This window comes from Aythya fuligula, chromosome 26 (assembly GCF_009819795.1).
Source record: "Aythya fuligula isolate bAytFul2 chromosome 26, bAytFul2.pri, whole genome shotgun sequence".
Classification (NCBI taxonomy): Eukaryota; Metazoa; Chordata; class Aves; order Anseriformes; family Anatidae; genus Aythya; species Aythya fuligula.
Window position 1 is genome coordinate 20054 of NC_045584.1, and position 20638 is coordinate 40691.

At 42.0% G+C, this 20638-nt stretch overlaps 2 protein-coding genes across 8 annotated transcripts; one reads left to right on the forward strand and one right to left on the reverse strand.

Moving 5' to 3' along the window:
- Positions 1–1642: 1642 nt before the first annotated feature.
- Positions 1643–3852, forward strand: POLB (DNA polymerase beta). Its single transcript, XM_032203896.1, has 4 exons — positions 1643–1840; positions 1930–2047; positions 2405–2479; positions 3832–3852. Exons 1-4 carry the CDS (start codon positions 1659–1661, stop codon positions 3850–3852), a joined length of 396 nt encoding a protein of 131 aa, XP_032059787.1. The 5' UTR covers positions 1643–1658.
- Positions 3853–4526: 674 nt separating this feature from the next.
- On the reverse strand, positions 4527–20606 carry LOC116498965 (scaffold attachment factor B1-like). Of its 7 annotated transcripts, none has more exons than XM_032203474.1 (21): positions 20330–20606; positions 19403–19490; positions 18331–18395; positions 17964–18242; positions 16792–16854; positions 16107–16134; positions 14669–15167; positions 14201–14250; positions 13419–13519; positions 12567–12716; positions 12370–12470; positions 11336–11475; positions 10534–10622; positions 9875–10011; positions 8940–9233; positions 7978–8115; positions 7162–7198; positions 6234–6355; positions 5402–5514; positions 5131–5197; positions 4527–4914 (listed from the first exon to the last, which is right to left on the reverse strand). In XM_032203474.1, exons 1-21 carry the CDS (start codon positions 20516–20518, stop codon positions 4788–4790), a joined length of 2877 nt encoding a protein of 958 aa, XP_032059365.1. In that variant the 5' UTR covers positions 20519–20606; the 3' UTR covers positions 4527–4787. The 7 variants fall into 7 exon arrangements, with proteins under 7 accessions (XP_032059365.1, XP_032059367.1, XP_032059364.1 ...); XM_032203473.1 differs by having other exon boundaries at positions 4528–4914; positions 7162–7201; XM_032203479.1 differs by lacking the exon at positions 20330–20606 and adding an exon at positions 20121–20171 and having other exon boundaries at positions 4528–4914; positions 7162–7201.
- Between the last annotated feature and the right edge of the window lie 32 nt (positions 20607–20638).

The window sequence follows — 20638 nt, forward strand, 5'->3', positions numbered from 1 at the left end:
CTAACCCTAACCCTAACCCTAACCCTAGTTCCCGTGAACTACATTTCCCGGTAAGCTCTGGGCACCCAACATGGTCTCCCGGAAGTCCATAGTTCGAGAACTACATTTCCCGGCATGCTCTGGGCACCCAACATGGCCTCTCGGAAGTCGGGAGTCTGAGAACTACATCTCCCGGCATGCTCTGGGCAACTAAAATGGCCTCGCGGAAGTTCAGAGTCCGAGAACTACATCTCCCGGCATGCTCTGGGAACCCAACATGGCCTCCCGGAAGTTCGGAGTCCAAGAACTACATCTTCTGGCATGTTCTGGGCAACAAACATGGCCCCCCGGAAGTCCGGAGTCCGAGAACTACATCTCCCGGCATGCTCTGGACACCCAACATGGCCTCCCGGAAGTCCGGAGTCCGAGAACTACATCTCCCGGCATGCTCTGGGCAACAAACATGGCCTCCCGGAAGTTCAGAGTCTGAGAACTACATCTGCCGGCATGCTCTGGGCACCCAACATGGCCTCTCGGAAGTCGGGAGTCTGAGAACTACATCTCCCGGCATGCTCTGGGCAACTAAAATGGCCTCGCGGAAGTTCAGAGTCCGAGAACTACATCTCCCGGCATGCTCTGGGAACCCAACATGGCCTCCCGGAAGTTCGGAGTCCGAGAACTACATCTTCTGGCATGTTCTGGGCAACAAACATGGCCTCCCGGAAGTCCGGAGTCCGAGAACTACATCTCCCGGCATGCTCTGAGAACCCAACATGGCCTCCCGGAAGTCCGTTGTCCGAGAACTACCTCTCCCGGCATGCTCTGGGCAACAAACATGGCCTCCCGGAAGTTCAGAGTCCGAGAACTACATCTCCCGGCATGCTCTGGGCAACAAACATGGCCTCCCAGAAGTTCAGAGTCCGAGATCTACCTCTCCCGGCATGCTCTGGGCAACAAACATGGCCTCCCGGAAGTCCGGAGTCCGAGAACTACATCTCCCGGCATGCTCTGGGAACCCAACATGGCCTCCCGGAAGTTCAGAGTCCGAGAACTACATCTCCCGGCATGCTCTGGGAACCCAACATGGCCTCCCGGAAGTTCAAAGTCCGAGAACTACATCTCCCGGCATCCTCTGGGCAACAAACATGGCCTCCCGGATGTCCGGAGTCCGAGAACTACATCTCCCGGCATGCTCTGGGCAACAAACATGGCCTCCCGGAAGTTCAGAGTCCGAGAACTACATCTCCCGGTATGCTCTGGGAACCCAACATTGCCTCCCGGAAGTCCGGAGTCCGAGAACTACCTCTCCCGGCATGCTCTGGGCACCCAACATGTCCTCCCGGAAGTTCAGAGTCTTAGAACTACAACTCCCGGCATGCTCTGGGCAACAACCATGGCCTCCCAGAAGTTCAGAGTCCGCGAACTACATTTCCCGGCATGCACTGTGAACTCAACATGGTTTCCCGGAAGTCCTGAGTCTCGGAACTCCATTTCCCGATATGCTCTGGGCAACAAACATGTCCTCCCGGAAGTCCGGAGTCCGAGAACTACATCTCCCGGCAGCGCTCAGGCCCTGTGCCGCGCGTGCGCGTGAATGCGGTCTCGCTTATAGACATCTCCGCCGGAAGCCCCTTCGCGTCATTTCCGCCCGTTGCCTCATGCAAGTGCTGGCGCCCGCGATGAGCAGGCGGAAGGCCCCGTCCGGGCGCCCCAACCCGGGCATCTCGGACCTGCTGACGGGGGGGGGGGCGCTGGGGGGACCGCGCCGCGCCTCGGCCGCTCCAAGCGCGTTTCTCCCCGCAGAGCTGGCGAACTACGAGCGAAACGGCAACCGGGCCATCCACAAGTACAACGCCCACAGGTACCGCCTCCCCCCCCCCCGCGCCGTGCGTTGGGCTGCAGGGCCCCGCCGGGGCTGGGCGCTGAGCCCTGAGCCGCGCTGTTCCGCAGGAAGGCGGCGTCCGTCACCGCCCGGTACCCCGGCGAGATCCGGAGCGGGGCCGAAGCCAAGGAGCTGGCAGGGGTCCGCGCCCTGCCTCCCGAGGGGGGCCGGGGGGCCGGTGTCGCGGTGAGGGGAGGTTGCCGGGGGGGGTTCTCACAGAGCCAGCTGGGGCCTGCAGCTGTCTGCGTGCCGAGGGCTTCTGTGGTGGCAGGTTTCCCCTTCGTTGCTTTACTGCTCTGCTCAACGTGGAGGGCAGTAGAAGTCAAAGCCTTGTCTAGAATAAGTAATGCCGTCGTCCAAGTGCTGTGTTGTGTGCAGCACAAGTGCTGCTTGTGTGGAACCCTGCATGCTCTTGTTCCCTTATGGACCAATGTTTTGTTGTGGTTTAGGTGACATCATAGTTCTTCCTGTGGGGCTTTCTTTTTTTCTTGGCTGTAAGTGATCTTGAGGTTAACTGGTGTTTCCTTCTCCCCCAATATTTAGGATGGAGTTGGTGCTAAAATAGCAGAGAAAATTGATGAGTTTTTATCCACTGGCAAACTACGCAAATTGGAAAAGGTGTGTTTCTTCCCTTGTACTGTATTTCTCAGTAGTTGATTTTCTTTGTACTTTGCAACGTAGCCTGCTTACTGTTTGCAATTTCTAATGCTCTCTGTGGTGAGACTCGAATCAAGCATTAGAATCACAGAATGGTTTGGGTTGGAAGGAACCTTAAACATCATCTAGTTCTAACCCCCTTGCCGTGGCCAGGGACACCTTCCCCTAAACCAGGTTGCTCAAAGCTCCATCCAACCTGGCCTTGAGCACTTCTAGGGATGGGGCATCCACAGCTCCTCTGGGCAGCCTGTTCCAGTGCCTCACCACCCTCTGAGTAAAGAACTTCTTTCTAACATCTAGTCTGAATCTATCATCTTTTAGCTTAAAGCCATTACCCCTTGTTCTATCACTACACGCTTTGACAAGGAGTCCCTCCACAGCTTTCCTGTAGGCCCGCTTTAGGTATTGGAAGGTCACTAGAAGGTGTGCTCAGAGCCTTCTCATCTCCAGGCTGAACTGCCCCAACTCCCTCAGTCTGTCTTTGTAGATAGGTGTTCCAGCCCTCTGGCCATCCGCATGAATGTCCTCTGGACTCGCTCTAATAGGTCCATGTCCTTTCTGTGCTGGGAGCCCCAGAGCTGAATGCAGGGCCCCAGCTGTGGTCTCAGGAGAGAGGAGAAGAGGGGGAGAATCACCTCCCTTGACCAGCTGGTCATGCTACTTTTGATGCAGCCCAGGACATAGGTGGCTTTCTGGGCTGCAAATGCACATTGCCAGCTCTTTTTGAGTTTCTCATCAACTGACACTCCCAGGTCCTTCTCCTTGCGGCTGCTCTGAATCCATTCTCCACCCAGCCTGTGCTTGTGCTTGGGATTGCCCCCACCCAGGTGCAGGACCTTGCACTTGGCCCTGTTGAATGGTTGACACGGAGTCTGTGCCGAGTACAAATTAAGGAACTAGTTCTGCCAAAGTTTCAAAACCCTAACCCAAAAAATTAGGACACTCAAAACCTTGACCCTGGAGAACCTAACCTTTAAAGCCATGCAGTGCAGCTTGCAAAGAGGTTACATTCTCCCTTTGCTGGACAGAAGGGAAGCAATAGGGAGAGCTAAGGCTGCAGAAAAACAGCGAGGCCTACTTCTTACCTTCCTTTGGCAATAGCCCTTCACTATATTTATTGATTTGGGCAGATTCCTCTTGCGGGTAATACCAAGCATCCCTGTGCACAACCTCTGTCCTCACCCTTAGAAGCCGGGCTAGAAACCACCTGTAGGCTGCGACCTTCAGCACCCAGCCACAGCACAAGCTGCTGTTCTTCAGCACACACACACACACCAACATTCTTCCATTGCTTGTTCCACTCTTCTTCCCAGGTACACCACACCTACACCTAAGAAGCTTCCTTCTCAAGGTTGCTAGACCCCACAGCAGAGAGAGAGGCCCTTGAAGAACAGCATCAAGGCTCCCATCGCATGGCTTCCACATCTGCGAGGGAACAAAGACATGCCACAGCTGGCACAGTCAGTAGAGATGTGGAGTTGCCTTCTACACTCTGGTAAGCCTCAACTGTCTGGGTAATTATCAGTAGCGCCTTTTCCTTAAATAAAGAGAAAGCACATGTATGGTAAAAAGCCTTCCTGACAAGCATCAACTCTGTGCTTCAGAAACAGGGAGAGGAAAATCTCCTAGACAAAGTACAGCAATCACGTGCAGTTTAAAATGGGCAGAAGGGTATGCTTTTCCTCCGCTTCATTCAGTCTTCAAACTGTTTGGGATGGTTTTCCAGCAGGGAAAGGTCGTGGTAAGCTTGAAGCAGAAATGGACTGTGAAAAACAATTGATAAGGGTTTGGCAACTGAAGACGCTCTGTAATGAGAGCTGGGGAACCTTGAAGCCCCCTGCACTCTGGTAGCAGTGTTCTCCCTCCACGTCCCCCCCACTGCCTCTCCCAACCTACAGACAACACTCTCCCCCCACTGCTGCTCACCATTTCCCCAGAAGTAGCTGACTGCACGGCACCTCATCCTGTGCGCCACCAAGGAAGACTACAGGAAGATGGAATTGTTAGCCATAATCTGGTTTTATTATTTTTGAAAAATGGAATGTTTCACTAAAAGAAACTTTAACTAATACTTGTCCAAGAACACATTCACAACAACAAAATAAACAGCTGATATATTTGGCTACAATATGGCAGCAATCTTGCTTTTTGTAATCACAAATTCAAGGTGACCCTGCTCAATAGAATTCACCACCATTGTCATCTTGTATTAAAAAAATATATATATTTATATATATATATATATAAATATATATTATTTATAGTGCTTTCAGTAGCGGCGGGTAAAACGGCTTTCAGTCAGTCTGTTTGTTCTCTCCTGGCCTGCAAAACCTCCTTGTATTCCACCACTCTGCATTATCTGGCTCTGGTTTCCACCTTGTGTGAAGCCTCCACGCCTAAAACAAGAACAGGCAAATTCAAAATTGGACACAACTAAATACTACTACAAATCTGAGAAAAAGCATTTGCTTGTTTTTTTTTTCTACTTGCAAATCCATACTTGGGTAGAATCTGAAAGTATTATTTTGTATTTTTGACACAGGAATTTAGTGTTTTATTCAGATGTCAGCTACTGTGAAACATTCATAAGCAGTCCAAACACAGCTTCTTACCCTGGTATCCCTCCTCGATTCATCACATGGCCTGGTCCTGACTGACCAGGCATGCTTCTATCACCACCTAATTAAAAAAAAAAAAAAAAAGGGGGGGGGGGAAGGAGGTATTCATGTTTTCCTATTAAAAAAGCAACATTTTGTTTCCAGAATTGTATTTGCTTTCTTGCCAATGTTGTTAAAGCTCCGTAGGAATTTTAACTACCACTAGAAGTTCAGAAGCAGTAATTCATAGAAAAACCACAATCACACTGGTAAGCAGCAAGTGTACCTTGCCATCTCTCATGATCCCGTCCCATCATTCCTCCATCCACATTTCCCTGCCATGAACGATCTTGATGCCCCTCTAACTTTCGACCATGATCTCCCCAGTCACGTCCATCTCTTAAAAAAATAAAAGAAAGTCTTCTAGGTGTGTCCCTTATCAATTTAACAGCATAGGGTAAGGCCAAATACCATATCCCATAAAAGAGCGTATTAAGGCATTAGTCAAGCTGTATCTATATCCACCCAATCATTGCAGTAAGAACTGTTCAAACTCAAACAATGAGAAACTTGCTGAACAACATCCTCCACACAAAGCCCATCTTTTTTCAATCTACAAACATACTTAGCATCACAATATACTAAAGCACTTACACAGGGAGCAATTCATCAGCCACTATTCCTCTATCTGGTGTATTTATGTAGAACTGAACGTTATGCATCTGAAATACACCTAGCTTGACGACTCACTGATTTGAAGACCACTAAGAACAGTCTCAGTCCCCCACTACTGCAGGAAAGAAAATCAATTCCCTTAAAACGTGTTAGTCACAAATGCAATTTTTGTGGGCACTATTGGACCATCTAGCATAGGACTCAATCTTATCTGTAGAGAAGGAAATTTACAAGAGAACCAGTTACCAACTGAGCTACCTGAACAGTACCTCTTCACTCACTAAATTCCTTGCTTATTCAGACAAGAATAGATATTTGAAGAAGCTACCTGGAGAAAGTATTCACACTTGGGAAACTGCTTCCACTGTCACCCCCTTCAAAGGTTTACTGAGAATTAGAATTAAGATTCAGTAAATTGCTTCCCTTATTTCTTATGCACTAACCGGGTTTGTGGAGGTATCCCTCTCCCTTCATTCATTCTTCTGTCAGACCCATAGCCACCCCAACTATCCCGGGAGTCCCGCGAATGACGGTCTGGCCCTCCATGGCGTTCATCTGGGTAGTGCTGGAAAGCAAATGGTACAGAGTTCTGCTAAGAATTGATACAGGTTTCATTTATGGTATCAAAATTTCAGCTTCTCAGAGGTTGCAGTTTTATGTGCCAGAAAATAAAAACAGCTGTCTCATGCTTCACTGTTTCCATAGTTGCTACTAGGTACAGTTCACCTGAGGCACTAATTTCGTTTCACAGCACATATTCTACTCCAATTGTTGGTAGGTGAAAGCTTTGTATTTGGTTGTGCTGGTGCTCTCTGTTGTTTTGTTTTTTAAGGCTTACATTCTGGCTACACGTTTTCTTTTCCCTTTACTAGAATGCCTGCCTCATTTCTGAAGAGAGGAAGGAAGGAAAGTTTTAGTATACCTCTGTGATAACAGTGTCCACACTTGTCCTTTTTATAGTCTTCTTGTTGCATCATGGCATCGCTTATTTTCTACATATTGTTTAGATACACATCAGAGAAGGGAATCCTTGCCAACTATGGACACATTACTACAGCATTTACCTCTTTACATACTGCAGTCACCTATGACTGTTAAACAGAGAACTTCTATCACCACATATCATATTCTGGTCTGAAGAAACACCATACTGCAGCTCTAATCACTCAAGATTTTTTCCTCAACTATGGCTAAATGCCCTAGTGACTTATGTTAGCACATTACTAGATTAAGTCAGTTACTGACTGAACACATACTGTTTAATTCTAGTGGCAATTCCATTTAAGAAATGGGTATCACGCACATTGTGCTGCTTCTGCTTTGGGACTACTTTGTTTTTTAAACTGAAGTGATTGTTTGGATATGACCCACCTGCCCATCTCGATCTGGTATCCCTCGCGAACCTTCTCTTCTTGAAGAAAATAAGAGAAATTTCAGTCAAATCAACATAGCAATCATATGTTCTGGTGTTTGTATGAAGTAGCATGTGGAAATTTATCTTTGTTAGGCTTTAAAACTGAGAACACCGATACTTGTTTGGCTGTAAGATATTTAAATGATTTTTTGTTTCAACAACCTAGTATACAGAGACATCACAGTAACGCTTACAGTAATATTAGTAAGCAAGGTGTCACTGAGACACGGTCAGGAACCTGAGGGAAGAACACTGTGCCAGGCCTTGAACCAAGGAATAATATAGAGCGAACCAACCAGCATCAGAAATGAGTTACAAGCAAAAGCAAAGTGGAACAGTTCTTGCCAAAGCTTCTTTGAGAATAAACCAGAAGTGTCAACAGCACTATGCAGAAAGCATTTTTGTAGTCTGTGGAAGTAAAGTCAGTGTAAGCTAGGCTGTGAAGATGAAAGCAGGGAAAGTTTTAAAGCAAAGGAAACTGCTAAATCTTTGACTAATGGATTCACAAATCAGATTTCCATCCATCTTGATAGAAGTTACAGGATCTCCCTCAGCACCACTGCAGACTACAACACAAATTAGCTTCTAGTATTTAAGCAACCTTTTTTGATATATATTAAGTGAGGGAGACAGAATTGCAAGCATGTATAAACTTAGACACAAGAAATGCAAAAGGCTCATTTGTTTTTAGCACTGTTCAAGCCATTAGTAAGCCAGGAAAAGACACCTAACTTCCATAAAAGTACGGAAAGAAGAGCCACCTCCTTACTGACCTGTCCAAAGAATGATCTTGGTATCGGCCACGATCCCTATGGTCAAAGTCATGGAAGCGGTCCTGACGACCAAATTCAGAGTGGTACCTATCATCCATTGCCATTCGCTTTGCCTCTGGCCAGTAAGGATCATCTCGCCTGAAAGAAAATACACAAAAGAAGTCTCAAAGCAGTCTTCCTTTCTTGCTCTCTTGAACAAGATCTTGAGATCAAACCTCATTCAATTAAATTATTCAAAAAGTTATTTTTGATTTATAATTAAAAACTCTGAACTGTTAAACTGACATCACATTTCAGTTTCAGAAAGAAAGCTAGTTGCATGAACACCATACAAAAAGTGTAACCTCAGCACAGCTGGACATGAGAGGAGTCTAAGAAGTACCTTTTCCTGCTGGCATCCCTGTTTTAGAGTTTAGAAATACAGAATAACCCAAGCTGGAAAAGACCTTCAAAAGTCTAATCATCCACCTGAACTACCAAGTCCCATAACTAAGCCGTGTCCCTTAGTGTTACGTCTACATGCCTCTTAAAATACCTCCAGGGATGGGGACTCCACCACTTCCCTGGCAACCTGTTCCAATACCTGACCACCCCCCTCCATGAAGAAATTTTTCCTTATGTCTCATCTAAGCCTCTCTTGGCACAACCTGAGACTGTTCCATCACATTCTATACCCATTTAAGTGAAGGATTTCTATTCTCAGTCACTCGTCTTTGAAAAATAGTTCCCAATTCTTTCAAATCTGCTATAATAACATTGTGCTTACAGGTACTTAAGTACGACATTTACTTTTTCTAAAGATCAATATTGATCTGTTAACAGCAACAAAATAGAAAGCTTTCAGCTGTGAACCCCAATGACAGTTACAGCAAAAGTATTTTCAAATTAGAGTATTCTAAAGCCTATGTATCTGTAAATGGATGTGGCCAAAAACTTCAGGATCTCTTCCTAGTTACTATTACCTGCCATCAGGATCATATGGCCTTCTCATTGCAGATCGCCGTTCTTGTTCATAGCGTAGCTGTTCCTGCTGACGTCGCAGCTCTTCCCTCTCTCGCTGGATTCGTTCCTGTTCTCTCCTTCTTTCCTGCTCTATGTGCATTCTTTCTCTCTCCAATCTCTCCCTCTCCAATCGTTCCCTGTCAAGACGCTGTCGTTGAAATTCAAGTCTTTCCCGCTCTCTCTGGAGCCTCTGTCTTTCATCCCGTTCATGAATGGCTTGAAGCCGTTGTTCTCGTTCTCGCCTCTCTCTCTCTCTAATTAAAAGAGCAGATATTTTGTTTTCAGTCAATTATCTTGAGTCTAGGCTTTATTGCTTGTTTTGGGTGTTTTTATTTGTTTGCCTTTAAAAAAAAAAAAGTTATATTCTTCCCACTAGCTGCTTAAACACAAATGGTGTATACTCAACTAAATCACAGCCACCTAAACAAAAAATTCGTCCATATAGGTTAGAAAAAAAAAAAAAGTAGTAAGTGTAAAGATTCTGCATAAGTAACAGAGTAGCTACTCTAAGTAAGACGGAAAAAGCTTTCATAAGCATGTCCTAATGCAGAACTGAGGAAGTATTTAGAAAGTAGTTACAAACTTTCAGGGAAAACACCCCTATATGAAAAATCACTTCCGACTGAGTAGAATAACAGACCTGAAAGTACCTATAGAAGTTGTTATTCAACTAGAGTCTCCTTAGATGCACAGACTTAGAGACAACCGGTTTCAGTAATAAAAACCGTCATAATTTGGCATTGCATCTGTTCTAGCAATAGTTTAACATCAAATTCATCTGACATACAAATGTGGAAGGTCCAGCACACAACTTATGTTGAAGCCTGTTCAAAAAACATGGTTATGAGAGGTACAAGTAAATGCCATTCAAAGTTTAGAGAAGTGAAAAACTCACCGTCGCCTCTCTGTTTCTCTGATTTCTCTCTCTCTCTGTCTCTGACGTTCACGTTCTCGCTGTTCTTTGATTTTATCAAACGATAAAATATCTTGTTTCTCTTTGCTCTCAGATTTACGATCCTGGCTTTTCGTACTCTGAGTTAAATCAAAACAGTGCATTAGCCAAACGCTTTTAGAGCCCTTGTAGCTACATTTCCTATGCAAAACACCCACCTTATGCCAACTTGAACAAAACAGGCTCTCACACCTTCCCAAAGGTAAATAATATTGAAATTCCACAGAAAAGTCAGGGAGAAGCACCCAGAATTTGGCTAGAACCTCTAAAGAGTTTAAATATATAGAGATATTAGAGGCACAAGATCTGACTTGCACTGGTGAGAAATAATATACCACTTTAAAGGTCACTGGTCACCATACTGGTTGAAATATATTAATTTCACTTACAAATTACATTTCTACTACCTCAACTACAACAGCAGCAACTGACTATAAAGTGGTGAGATTCAAGTATTTACTTTCACATCATCATCTTAACATTTTGTAAAATGCAATTAAAAGATAGCTGTTCCCAATACGCAAGGCAAAAAAAAATTATTTGCATATAACGTTGGTTTACACCTATTATTATAAAAATACTTCTCTGAAAGCTGTACTTACCCTCTCTTTTGATGCAGAAGTTTTCACACTGATAACTGGCTCTCCTTTGGATTTATCCATTACCACAGTCCTTTCAGTTCCTCGACTTGCTAGAAAACAAAAATATGCCCAAGGAATAAATAATACTCAAGACATTTAAGAACTCTTGCAATAGTTTAAAACCATTATTATATGAAGTAGTAAAGAGTTATTTTACTGAGGTTCTTGAATGTCCTATGGAATAACATATTTATGATTTATATAGTTTACTGACATTTTGCTAAGTTGGGGGTGTGGGCAGTAAACTTTTAAGTAGCACTTTCTACCTGGGATGGCAGTTAGAAGAAAGCAAATTTAAGTTTGTTCTTAGGTCTGCAAAATACATGCTTTCAGGAGCTAGGGGAGCGGACACTGCATCAGCTCTAAACCCAGTGACGGTTCCATAAAATTCACGGATTACGATATGCATCTTTTAAGGCCCACTAACGAAAACTGTGTTGCTAAGCTACAAGCATTCAAAGTTGGAATAAAAAAAAAAAAAAGTTCTAAGGTATTTTCTGGCATGGCTTTTTTTGTCAATCAGGAAAACAAAGTATTGCAAAGTCCATTTCATTCTTTTTACTAAATTATGAATCATGCAAAAGTTGGAAGTTTTCTGACCAGCCACAGTTCTCAATGTTTTAATGCTTGTTAGCCAATTAAGGAAACTTTTTTGTATGTGAAATACAGTATAAGCAACTGTGATGAAGCTTTTATCAACTTCTTTTCTTTAAAAATAAAACAAGTATCTTTGAATGTATTTCTGAAGAACCACTAGAATTACCTGATTTGCTTGCCCGTGATCGATCTGAGGGTCCAGCTTTCTGATCATCTTTCTCTTTTCCTTCATCTTTTCCGTCTTTTTCTGATTTCTTAGCATCATCTTTTTTGTCAGTCTTCTCCTCCTTTTTAATACCTACAGACCTACAGACAAACTTTGCTTTAATAGAAATTCTAACAAGTGCTACATAACCATTCTTACTGATCAAGTCAATCACGTAAAAGAAAAAACACTCAAAAACATAGTCCAGTGTCTTTCATGCTGCTGAGCATTTGCAGTATGTCAATGCATACTTGTACGTATGTTTAAGACTAGCAAACAATACTACGCTAAAGCTGTCTAGAAGAAAGAAACTACAGATGATCTGAGTATTTGGCATTTGAGTGCCAGAAGTAAAGGCCTCCTGTTCTGCCTATAAGTAACATTCACACTTAGAACAGGGAGAAGAGGGCCCACCCAGGTATAGGTTGATCCCCTCTTTTTTTTTTTTTTTTTTTTTTTTTGAAACAGTGGAACAGATACCTTTAGCACCTGATACAAAGCAGTCTGCCAAAGCATTTCTTTTACCCAGTCTTTTATAGTTTTATGAGAAAATGTGTAGTAAAGCAAAATGCCTCTTTCAAAAAAGCCAAAGCACTTGAAAAACAAATATTGAAACATTGCTTACTACAAACAGTCCATCAAAAATATGGACAAGTTACTAGAAAGATTTGTCAGTTAAAAGAACAGGCCAAGTAAGAATCAGATTATGGGATTAACAGTTCTGATAAAAAATACTGGTTAATGTAAAAATAAACCATCTCCTCATGTAACTGACAAATTTTGATAATAAAACCTGAAAAGCTTTGTATTTCTGAACAGAGGGCCAATCAAGATGTGCTTATTGCTAAAGAAGAGCAATTCCAGATTTTCCAGTATTATTACTATTTCAGATGCAGCACGAAGCAAATCAAGACTTATTACAATTACTGTTCCCTTCTGTCACATGGCTGCGTTTCAAACGAGTTTTAAACAGGAAAATATAAAGAACACTTTACTTCTCAGATTTGCAATCTGCTGAATGGTGCCTGTCTTTTTCCTTCCTTGCTTCGCCTTCCTTTTTGTCTGCAGGCTTTTTCCCAGCTGGTTCATTTTTTGCCTAGAATTTTAGCCAGAAATATTTTTAATAGAAGACAGGCACTAAACTTACACACTTTTATTTTCGTTATACTATCACAAAATAGCTACCATTTACCTTTTCCACAGAAATCATTTTTCCATGCAGCTCTGTTCTATGGAGATGACTGATACACTTGGTGGCTTCTTCAGATGTTGACATTGTAACAAAGCCGTAACAGCGTGCACCAGGACTGCGAGCATTTGTTACTACTTTTGCACCAACCACCTACAGGGGAAAAAAAAATATATAGATAGATACACACACACACACATATATATATACACATATATATACACATGTTCTACATTTGCAGCTCCATCACAAAATAAATTTTACCTTATCATTTGAGCAGCTCCATGTATTGGTAATAGTATAGTACCTATCCACTTTTAACAGAGAGGAAACATTCTTGGCACACAATATTCCATTTGTGTTCTAAGACAACAACATTGTTAATCTCATTTCACATTTTCACCTGACCTGTATACTGTCCATGATCTGTATCATGTCCATGATGTTCTAGAAGTGCTTCACTAAGGAACACTTGACAGAAATATCAGAATCACAGGATCATCTACGTTGGAATGGTCCTGTAAGATCATCTAGTTCCACTCCCACCACTCCAGGGGCAGGGACACTTCCTACTAGACCAGGATGCTCAAAGCACCATCCAGTTTGGCCTTGAACAATTCCAAGGATGGGGCATCCACAATTACCCTGGGCAGCCTGTTCCAGTGCTTTACCTCCCACACCACAAAGAATTTCTTCTTTATATTTATTCTAAATGTAATGCTAACAGTGTTACACCTAAGTCAACGGCAACATGAACACAGCTAAAAAGGTTAAAGATTATTGCACACAAGGTCTGAAAAACTATAAACTAAACACCGATTAAACAATTTGTTAGTCTGCATATCCACTACATACCTTTCCATACTTGCTGAAAAGATTCTTCAAGTCTGTAGCTCTAGTAGATGAAGAAAGTCCACTAACCCACAAATTTCTGCCAGAACCACTACCTGCACGACCTAATTTAAAAAAAAAAAAAAAGCCAAACATTGAAAAAGAAAAAACACATTTACACAGGAATGCAACAGTGAAAAAGCAACTGCTCTATAAACTCCACTTTTTCTCTTCATGAACCTCTTTAAGCACAATTTTAACTCTACCTCTCCCAAGCAATCTTAAAATCACCTAACACATTGCACCCTTCAAAAACTAACTGTTGACCTCCACACCTGACGTGCATTTCAACAGTTTTAATGAGTTTTCATCTACACATTGCCCCCTACATTTCAATCACTTTGATGAGAACTACAAAGTATTAAACATTAATTCACAACAGAACTTTTTCTATTTTGTCAGTTAGGGACTGAAATTCACAGTTCACCAGAAATACCATACAGAGTATAGAGATTACATATCTTTGACATTTTCTGACAAATACCAGTCTTGTCAGTACCTACCACCATTTCAGAAACCTAGTGGGAGTACAAAAACTACAGTAAAGATATGTGCACACTTACACACTAAAAGGAAACCAAAAATCACAAGAAAAGCAAGTCAAAGTATTTAAAATTGATCATTACAATTGCTCCATTCACTCTTTCATACATCCACTTACAAAAACTGACTTGAAAGAAATGGTAAGATTTGACCAAAAAAAAAAAATTTAAGTCACACATACTTTAAAAAAAAAAAAAAAATACCTTTTTCATCTCTTGAGATTATCTTTGCATCTCTGTCCTCCTCAACAGGGCTAAAGACAAAACATCCCGTTATTCAACCAAGCAAGAGCATAAATAAAATTCTAGATTGCACACTAGAATTTGATACCTACCAGTGAATTATTTCTGAAATACAAGATACCGTTCAAATTTTTTGAAAAACAAGAAAAAAATATGGGACTCGTATACTTAAACAGACAATTAATTCTGTTTTGCAGATGACTGAAATTAAAATAATTTAAGAAAACAACCTTTGAAGGTTGAGGAAGGAAAGAAATCAAACCCCCTGCGTTTAAAAAAGTCTGCACAAGGAGAAATAAAACAGATTCTTTAGGAATAGGCTACAATTTCATGAGTCTTGGTGGCCAATTGAAGGAAACAGCTTATTCGCATCACTTAACGACCAATGAAAAAAGATAGCATCTGGTCTATAACGGAGAAAAAACAAACCTCTTTTTCTGATCACCGCCCTCACTGGTTGAGGACTCTCTAGTAGCAGGGGATTCCTCAGAATTAGCTTTGTCTTCTGTTTTCTTGGCATCTTCTTTGCTATCTTTGCCTTCAGGACCTGCGCCTTTTTCCGCTGTTTCCCCACTAGAGGCTTCCAGGCCTTGGAATCGTTTGCTACTCTGATCGCTTAGGGTCTCTAATACTAAAGATTCAGAGTCCAGTTTCTCTTCCTCTATTGTCTGTTCACTTCTCTCCCCTTTTGCTACAACTAAACGCTTTGCCTCCTTCCTTGACACAGCTTGTGCCGATTTGCTGTCCAAATCTAAAGCATCTTCCTCCAACTGAGCGGCAGCAAGAACATCCTCTTCCTCTGCTAGCCTCTTGCCTGGCACCACGTTACTTGCTTCCTGTGCATGTGGCTGCTCCACTTCGGAAGTTTCTTCGTTAAGTAGTTCAGATTTACAAGTTTCCCCCAAAATGTCGAGTATTTTCTCATTTTCTACGGATTTAACAGGAATAGAATGGCACAAGATTTAATCACCAGGGAAATACAGCAATCACAAATGTGGAACTGGCATGGCTGCCACACTAACACCAAGAGAACTTCTAAGCTACACAGAGATTGGAAAACCCTAGTGTACACAGTGTTAAAAGTGCTATGCTAACTGCAGTCTGACAAACTACCTTATCAGCCCTAAAATGTTAACAGGGAAGAAAAACGTCCCCACAGATTTAACAAAAACCTTCTGGCTGATCCTTGGTATTCTTCATGAAATCGTTCAGCTCTGTTTCTTCTCTAGTTAGCTTCCAAAGTCCAAGATGCTTAACTGAACATATCAATGCACTGAGAGTTCAATTTCCGAATTTCTGTGAAATTCTTTTAGCAGACAGTCCAACACGAAAATTGGGCATCTTCTGATGGTGCATGAGTGTGTTCGCAGTCCCAGAATGTGAGTATGATCTGTAGAAAATTCCCATGACGACACTCTATTCCTTCTTCTGAAGTTCAGTCACCAGAATTTATGTTCTGTACCAAAGTTTTATATTACCTGCATTCCTTTATTTATATTCACAGAACTGTAATACAGTGTGATATCACAAGATCTGTTTTATACTCAGAACCTTTGCATCTTTAAGGCTCATTCTTTAAATCCGTTGTAGTTGAGAGCTCTATACAACTATTTCCTCCCATTAAATACAAGTTTTCAAAAAGTAGGTCTCCACAGATCTGGTGATATGACTGGGTTTCCAATCTCTATGATCGTGCATGACCTGGATTGTCCACCATAATATAAGGTACACTATGGTAATGCATTAAAAAATAAACAGCAATACAAAAAGAATTAAATGAAAAATGGAACTGTTTCAAAGCCCTGGACCCTCCCCCCCCAACACAATACACCTATAAAAAAAAAAAATAGGAAAAACACCACAGTACCTGGCTCCAAAGGTAACTCTTCAGTTTCCTGGGGAGAAAAGCAGCAAAGGTAGAAAAATATCAGTATTCAAAAAAAAAAAGTCAAGATGTTACTGCTTACTCCCTACACCTTGGAGGAAAGCATTACTATGATGTATAGTATTTCTACTTTGAAATTATTGAATTTCAAATGAATTTCTCACAAGATGGTTTAACATTACTTTTTTAAGATTTTCATGCTTTATGAAACATTAATATTTCAATATTTCTCAAATTCAGACACCACAAACTGGAGGTCAGTTTCAAGCAACTACAATACTGATAACATTTGTTTTTTTAAACATACAACACAGTAATACTTTTACAACCCTACTCACATTAATATGGGTATATAAATTATCACATGTAAGTGACATAGACCATATTTTATCTTTGTGTTATCCTTCTCTAGGGTGTACTTTACAAAGTCTGCCTTCTGAAAATGGTATTGAAAGAACCACCAGCCTCACTTGAAGCTACAATGTTCTTACTCAGCCATGAATGATCTCAAAATGAGGCCCGTATTTCAGAACAGATCAGTTTCAGCTTTATTGCCAAAACAGGATACATACTCTTTTAACGAAAGTTAAATATAATATAAGGTATCAAGATCATTTATACAATGGATAACAAGACTGGAAGCTGTACATGTACATACACAATTTACCTTTATTACAGTTAAATCAGATGAAGCAGCATTGAAACTGTTTCCAACATCTTCAGCCTCTACCTTGAAAAACAGAAAGCATTTCATTAGCTATAAAAGAAGAGTATTCCAAACAAAATCTGAATGAGAAATCAATTAGAAATTATTTCCTCTGACAACTGTCAAGCAAATCTCTCAGCATGCAAAACAACCAAAGAGGTTAAAAACCTGACTGGTGACTCCCACACATCTTACCCATCCCCACCATATGAATAAGCTTTCCCATTACCCAAGATATGTTGGTTGCCTCAAAATCTTTTAAGGTCGTTGATTCTTGCAGCAATATTTATTTTTCTCTCTTATTTACAGCAAGAACATAGAGTCAAGAAGTCTATGTGACTAGATAACCATATTTTTTACTGAGAAAAGAAGACTGCAGGAGTTGACCTAAACTCTGGCACTTTTGAAACTGAAAAAAAACCTTTTTCATTATTCTCCCTTGGCTTGCGTGAGGGAAAGGGTAAATGACTGGAGATAGAGGGTTGTTTACTTCTGCAGCTTGAAGATTTAAGAGGGAAAAAATACCCATTTTGTAACTTTATAGTCTAGACTGATGAAACAATGTGTACACACAACAAAGAACTACACTTCCCAATCAGACTGGATACAAATAACTTTCTTTGAGCCTTTTGTTGTATGTTTCAGAAGGTAAACACTTGACTTTGAGGAAAAAGTTTATCTTCTTGCCCCTAGGAGCAACTTCATAAAAGCAGTGTAACAAACATAGAAAGCCAATACAAAAATACTTTCAAAACCTAAGTAACCTAAAACCATATCCTAACCAAAAAAAATATATATATATCCAGAATATATCTATGCTGCTGTTTAGCTGAAGTGAAACAAATGCTGCAGCCTTATTTGTCTCACATATCCTCCTACATAAAGATATGAAAATGTGATTGTAAGTATAAAGTGAAGTACTGACTTCAAAGCATTATTAATCTGTACAGTAATACAATGCACACAAACAACATCTAAGCATTTAAAATCAAGAATGGTATTTCCACATATATGTAAAAGAAGAAAAAGCAATGATTATGAGAACCAGTAGAGACCCAAATCGTTTCAGCTACATTCGAGCTGGTTATACTATTTAAAAAAAAAATGACTCCACACACATAAGAGATGCATACCATCGCTACTGGTATTTCTCTTGATTCTTCTTTAATTTCAGAAAATTGCGGGGATGCCTCCACGTTACGTACAGCATATGCTGTAGGCTGATCTGGAAGTTCTTTCGTTTCTGCATCAGCATTTTCTCTACTGTCAGACAGCGAGTCAAGAACATTATCAGCACTGCAATCCTCTCTGCAATCTACAGCATTGCCATTATCTATTTCAGCTTCATCTAACACACTAATATCCATCATGTCAATATCCTGCAAGTTATCCAAACTTGCTTCGATATCCTCCTGTAAAAAGAAAAGTAGTATATATAATAGTCATTGTAACTTGAAAACAACACCATTATTGCTTCACTTCCAACACAGCTTCACATACCTGTCCATCTCCAGAATCCTCTTCCAGGCCATTGTCTTCAACCCCCTCTTCATCTGGTCTACGTCCTAGCAACATTGTTAGAATATAAAAAGGTACAAACATGCATCTTCAAGTTGCATTTTTCCACCAGAATACACATTCCATTCAACTTAGTTATCTACTTTTTCTTATTTTTCCACAACTGACTGACAATTATGACATTATCTTTGCAGTTATGATTACCCATTTTAGTTTGCAAGCAAATATAACATTGGATGCATCAACAAAAATCTGAGTAAAAAAAAGTAAAATGTTTAAGCTTCATCTCAAAAATTTACATTTTATATAAACCAAAATTAAATAATTATAACCTTTCATTTTAAATAACTATTCTGTTCAGCTCTAATATGAAAGCAAGTTTCAACATTACTTGATTACAACAAAAGCTCAAACTGTGCTAACGTAACTAAACTATAGAAAAATAGCAAACTATTTATAGAAAAATAAGCATTATGTGACTTTTTCTCACCATCCAGAAATTATGTCTACACATGTCTAGGCTTTCCCTATGGAAAAGCCTTGAAAAAAAAAAAAAAACTTCCAATACTAATTAAAATCTGGTTTTCTAGGGGAAAAAACAAGACTGCTACTAGCTATGAAACATAAGCACAACAAACTACAGAGGTCATTTTGAATTTGCTAGAAGCTCTGTATTTCTACCTTGGGGGAGAAAAAAAAACAACTTTACACTGCTTCTCAAAAGTAAAGGTACAGTCACGTAAAGAAATAATCATCTATTTTAAAATAAGGCATTATGGCATTAAAGGTCAGAACCAAGGAACAGAAACTTCAGCTGTGTTCCAGCTTTTCCAGAAGACTGGCTTTATCCAAATCTGGCTCAGACAAGTACTATTAGCTACAGCCTTGCAACTGCTAAACATTCAGTGCACAACAGTACCAAAATTATACAGTGTGTTCTTCCAAAAGGCAAAGCAGACTTAAAAATAGATTAGCAAGATTCTGGTTCACAGATAAAATCTAACAGAAAACCCAGTGGGGAGGCAGGTGAATATCTTCTCTAAATCCCCTGTACCTTTGCTGCTTCTTTTTGAAGTTTTCTTGTTGACAATTTCTGAAACTACCGGAATTTCATCAGGATTACCCCCTTCCTCCTCAATAGCCTATTAAGGAAAAAAAAAAAATAAGGATAGATATCAAAACAGATATAAAAAATCTATTTGTATTTCTTGGTTGATTTTGTACACTGTACACCAACCAGCAGGAAAAAAAAAAAAAGAATTTAACACTTAGAATCAGACAGAAGGAACTTGGATATGCAATAAAGAGACACCAGCTTCAAAGCATTTAGCACACACAAAATTGTAACGTGCTGGTTAAACACAGAGCAGAAACTTGGGAAGTAAAGCAATATCCGATCAACTAGTTTGTGGTAGTCAGTGGTACAGAATTCGCAACAATGCACAGGTACGCAAGCACCAGGGTGTCATGACACAGTAAGAGCCTTGGATCCTAGAGACAGCATCCTGTGAAAGATGCCAACGTGCAACTTGAATCCCAAGTATTCTGATTAGGATGCCGCTACCAACTTCTTCTGAGAGTCAGAAAAAAAATAATACGCTGCAAAAGGCCCAGTGCACAGACCTGTAACTTCAAGAGCTCAACGGCCGGCAAACAGCCCAGCGCTGCACGGCACTAGAAGCACCTGAGCCGAGAGCAGCAGCCCGCACGGTGCTCCGGGCGGGTCTAGGGCCTAGAGCGGGGCTCGCAGCAGAGTCGGCAGCGCCACTCACCCCCTCGCTGCCAGCAGCGGCCACGACTCTCCGGGACGCTCGTCCCGTGCCGAACGCTCGCGCCGGGCGCAGCCCCGAAGCACCTCAGGGGCCCGGCCGCAGCCGCTTGGCGCCATTTTCCTCAGCGGCGCCGGGAGCGCCGGGGCCGGGGCCGCGCAGGCGCCGGCTGCGCCTCGCCCTCAGGCGGCCCGCGCGCAGCGCCCGCTCACCTTCCTGAGGCGCTCGGTCAGGACGCTCTTGTTGCCGCCGCTGTCCAAGTTGCGGCGCCGGAGCTCTGCCCGCAGGTCGATCACGCGCAGCTCGCTCAGCCGCCGGGTCTCCGGCTCCGAGCTGGGGCCTCCGGGCCCACCCGGGGCCACAGGCTCGCCCTGTCCGGCCGCTGGCTGGCTCTCCGCCATGGGGCCGTCGTTTCGGCTCGCACGCGCGGAGCGAGGCGGGTTAAAGGCGACGGCAGGCAGCCGGAGTCGCGACACAAAATGGTGGCGAAGAGGGGACGCGCCGAGGAGAAGGGGAGGGAG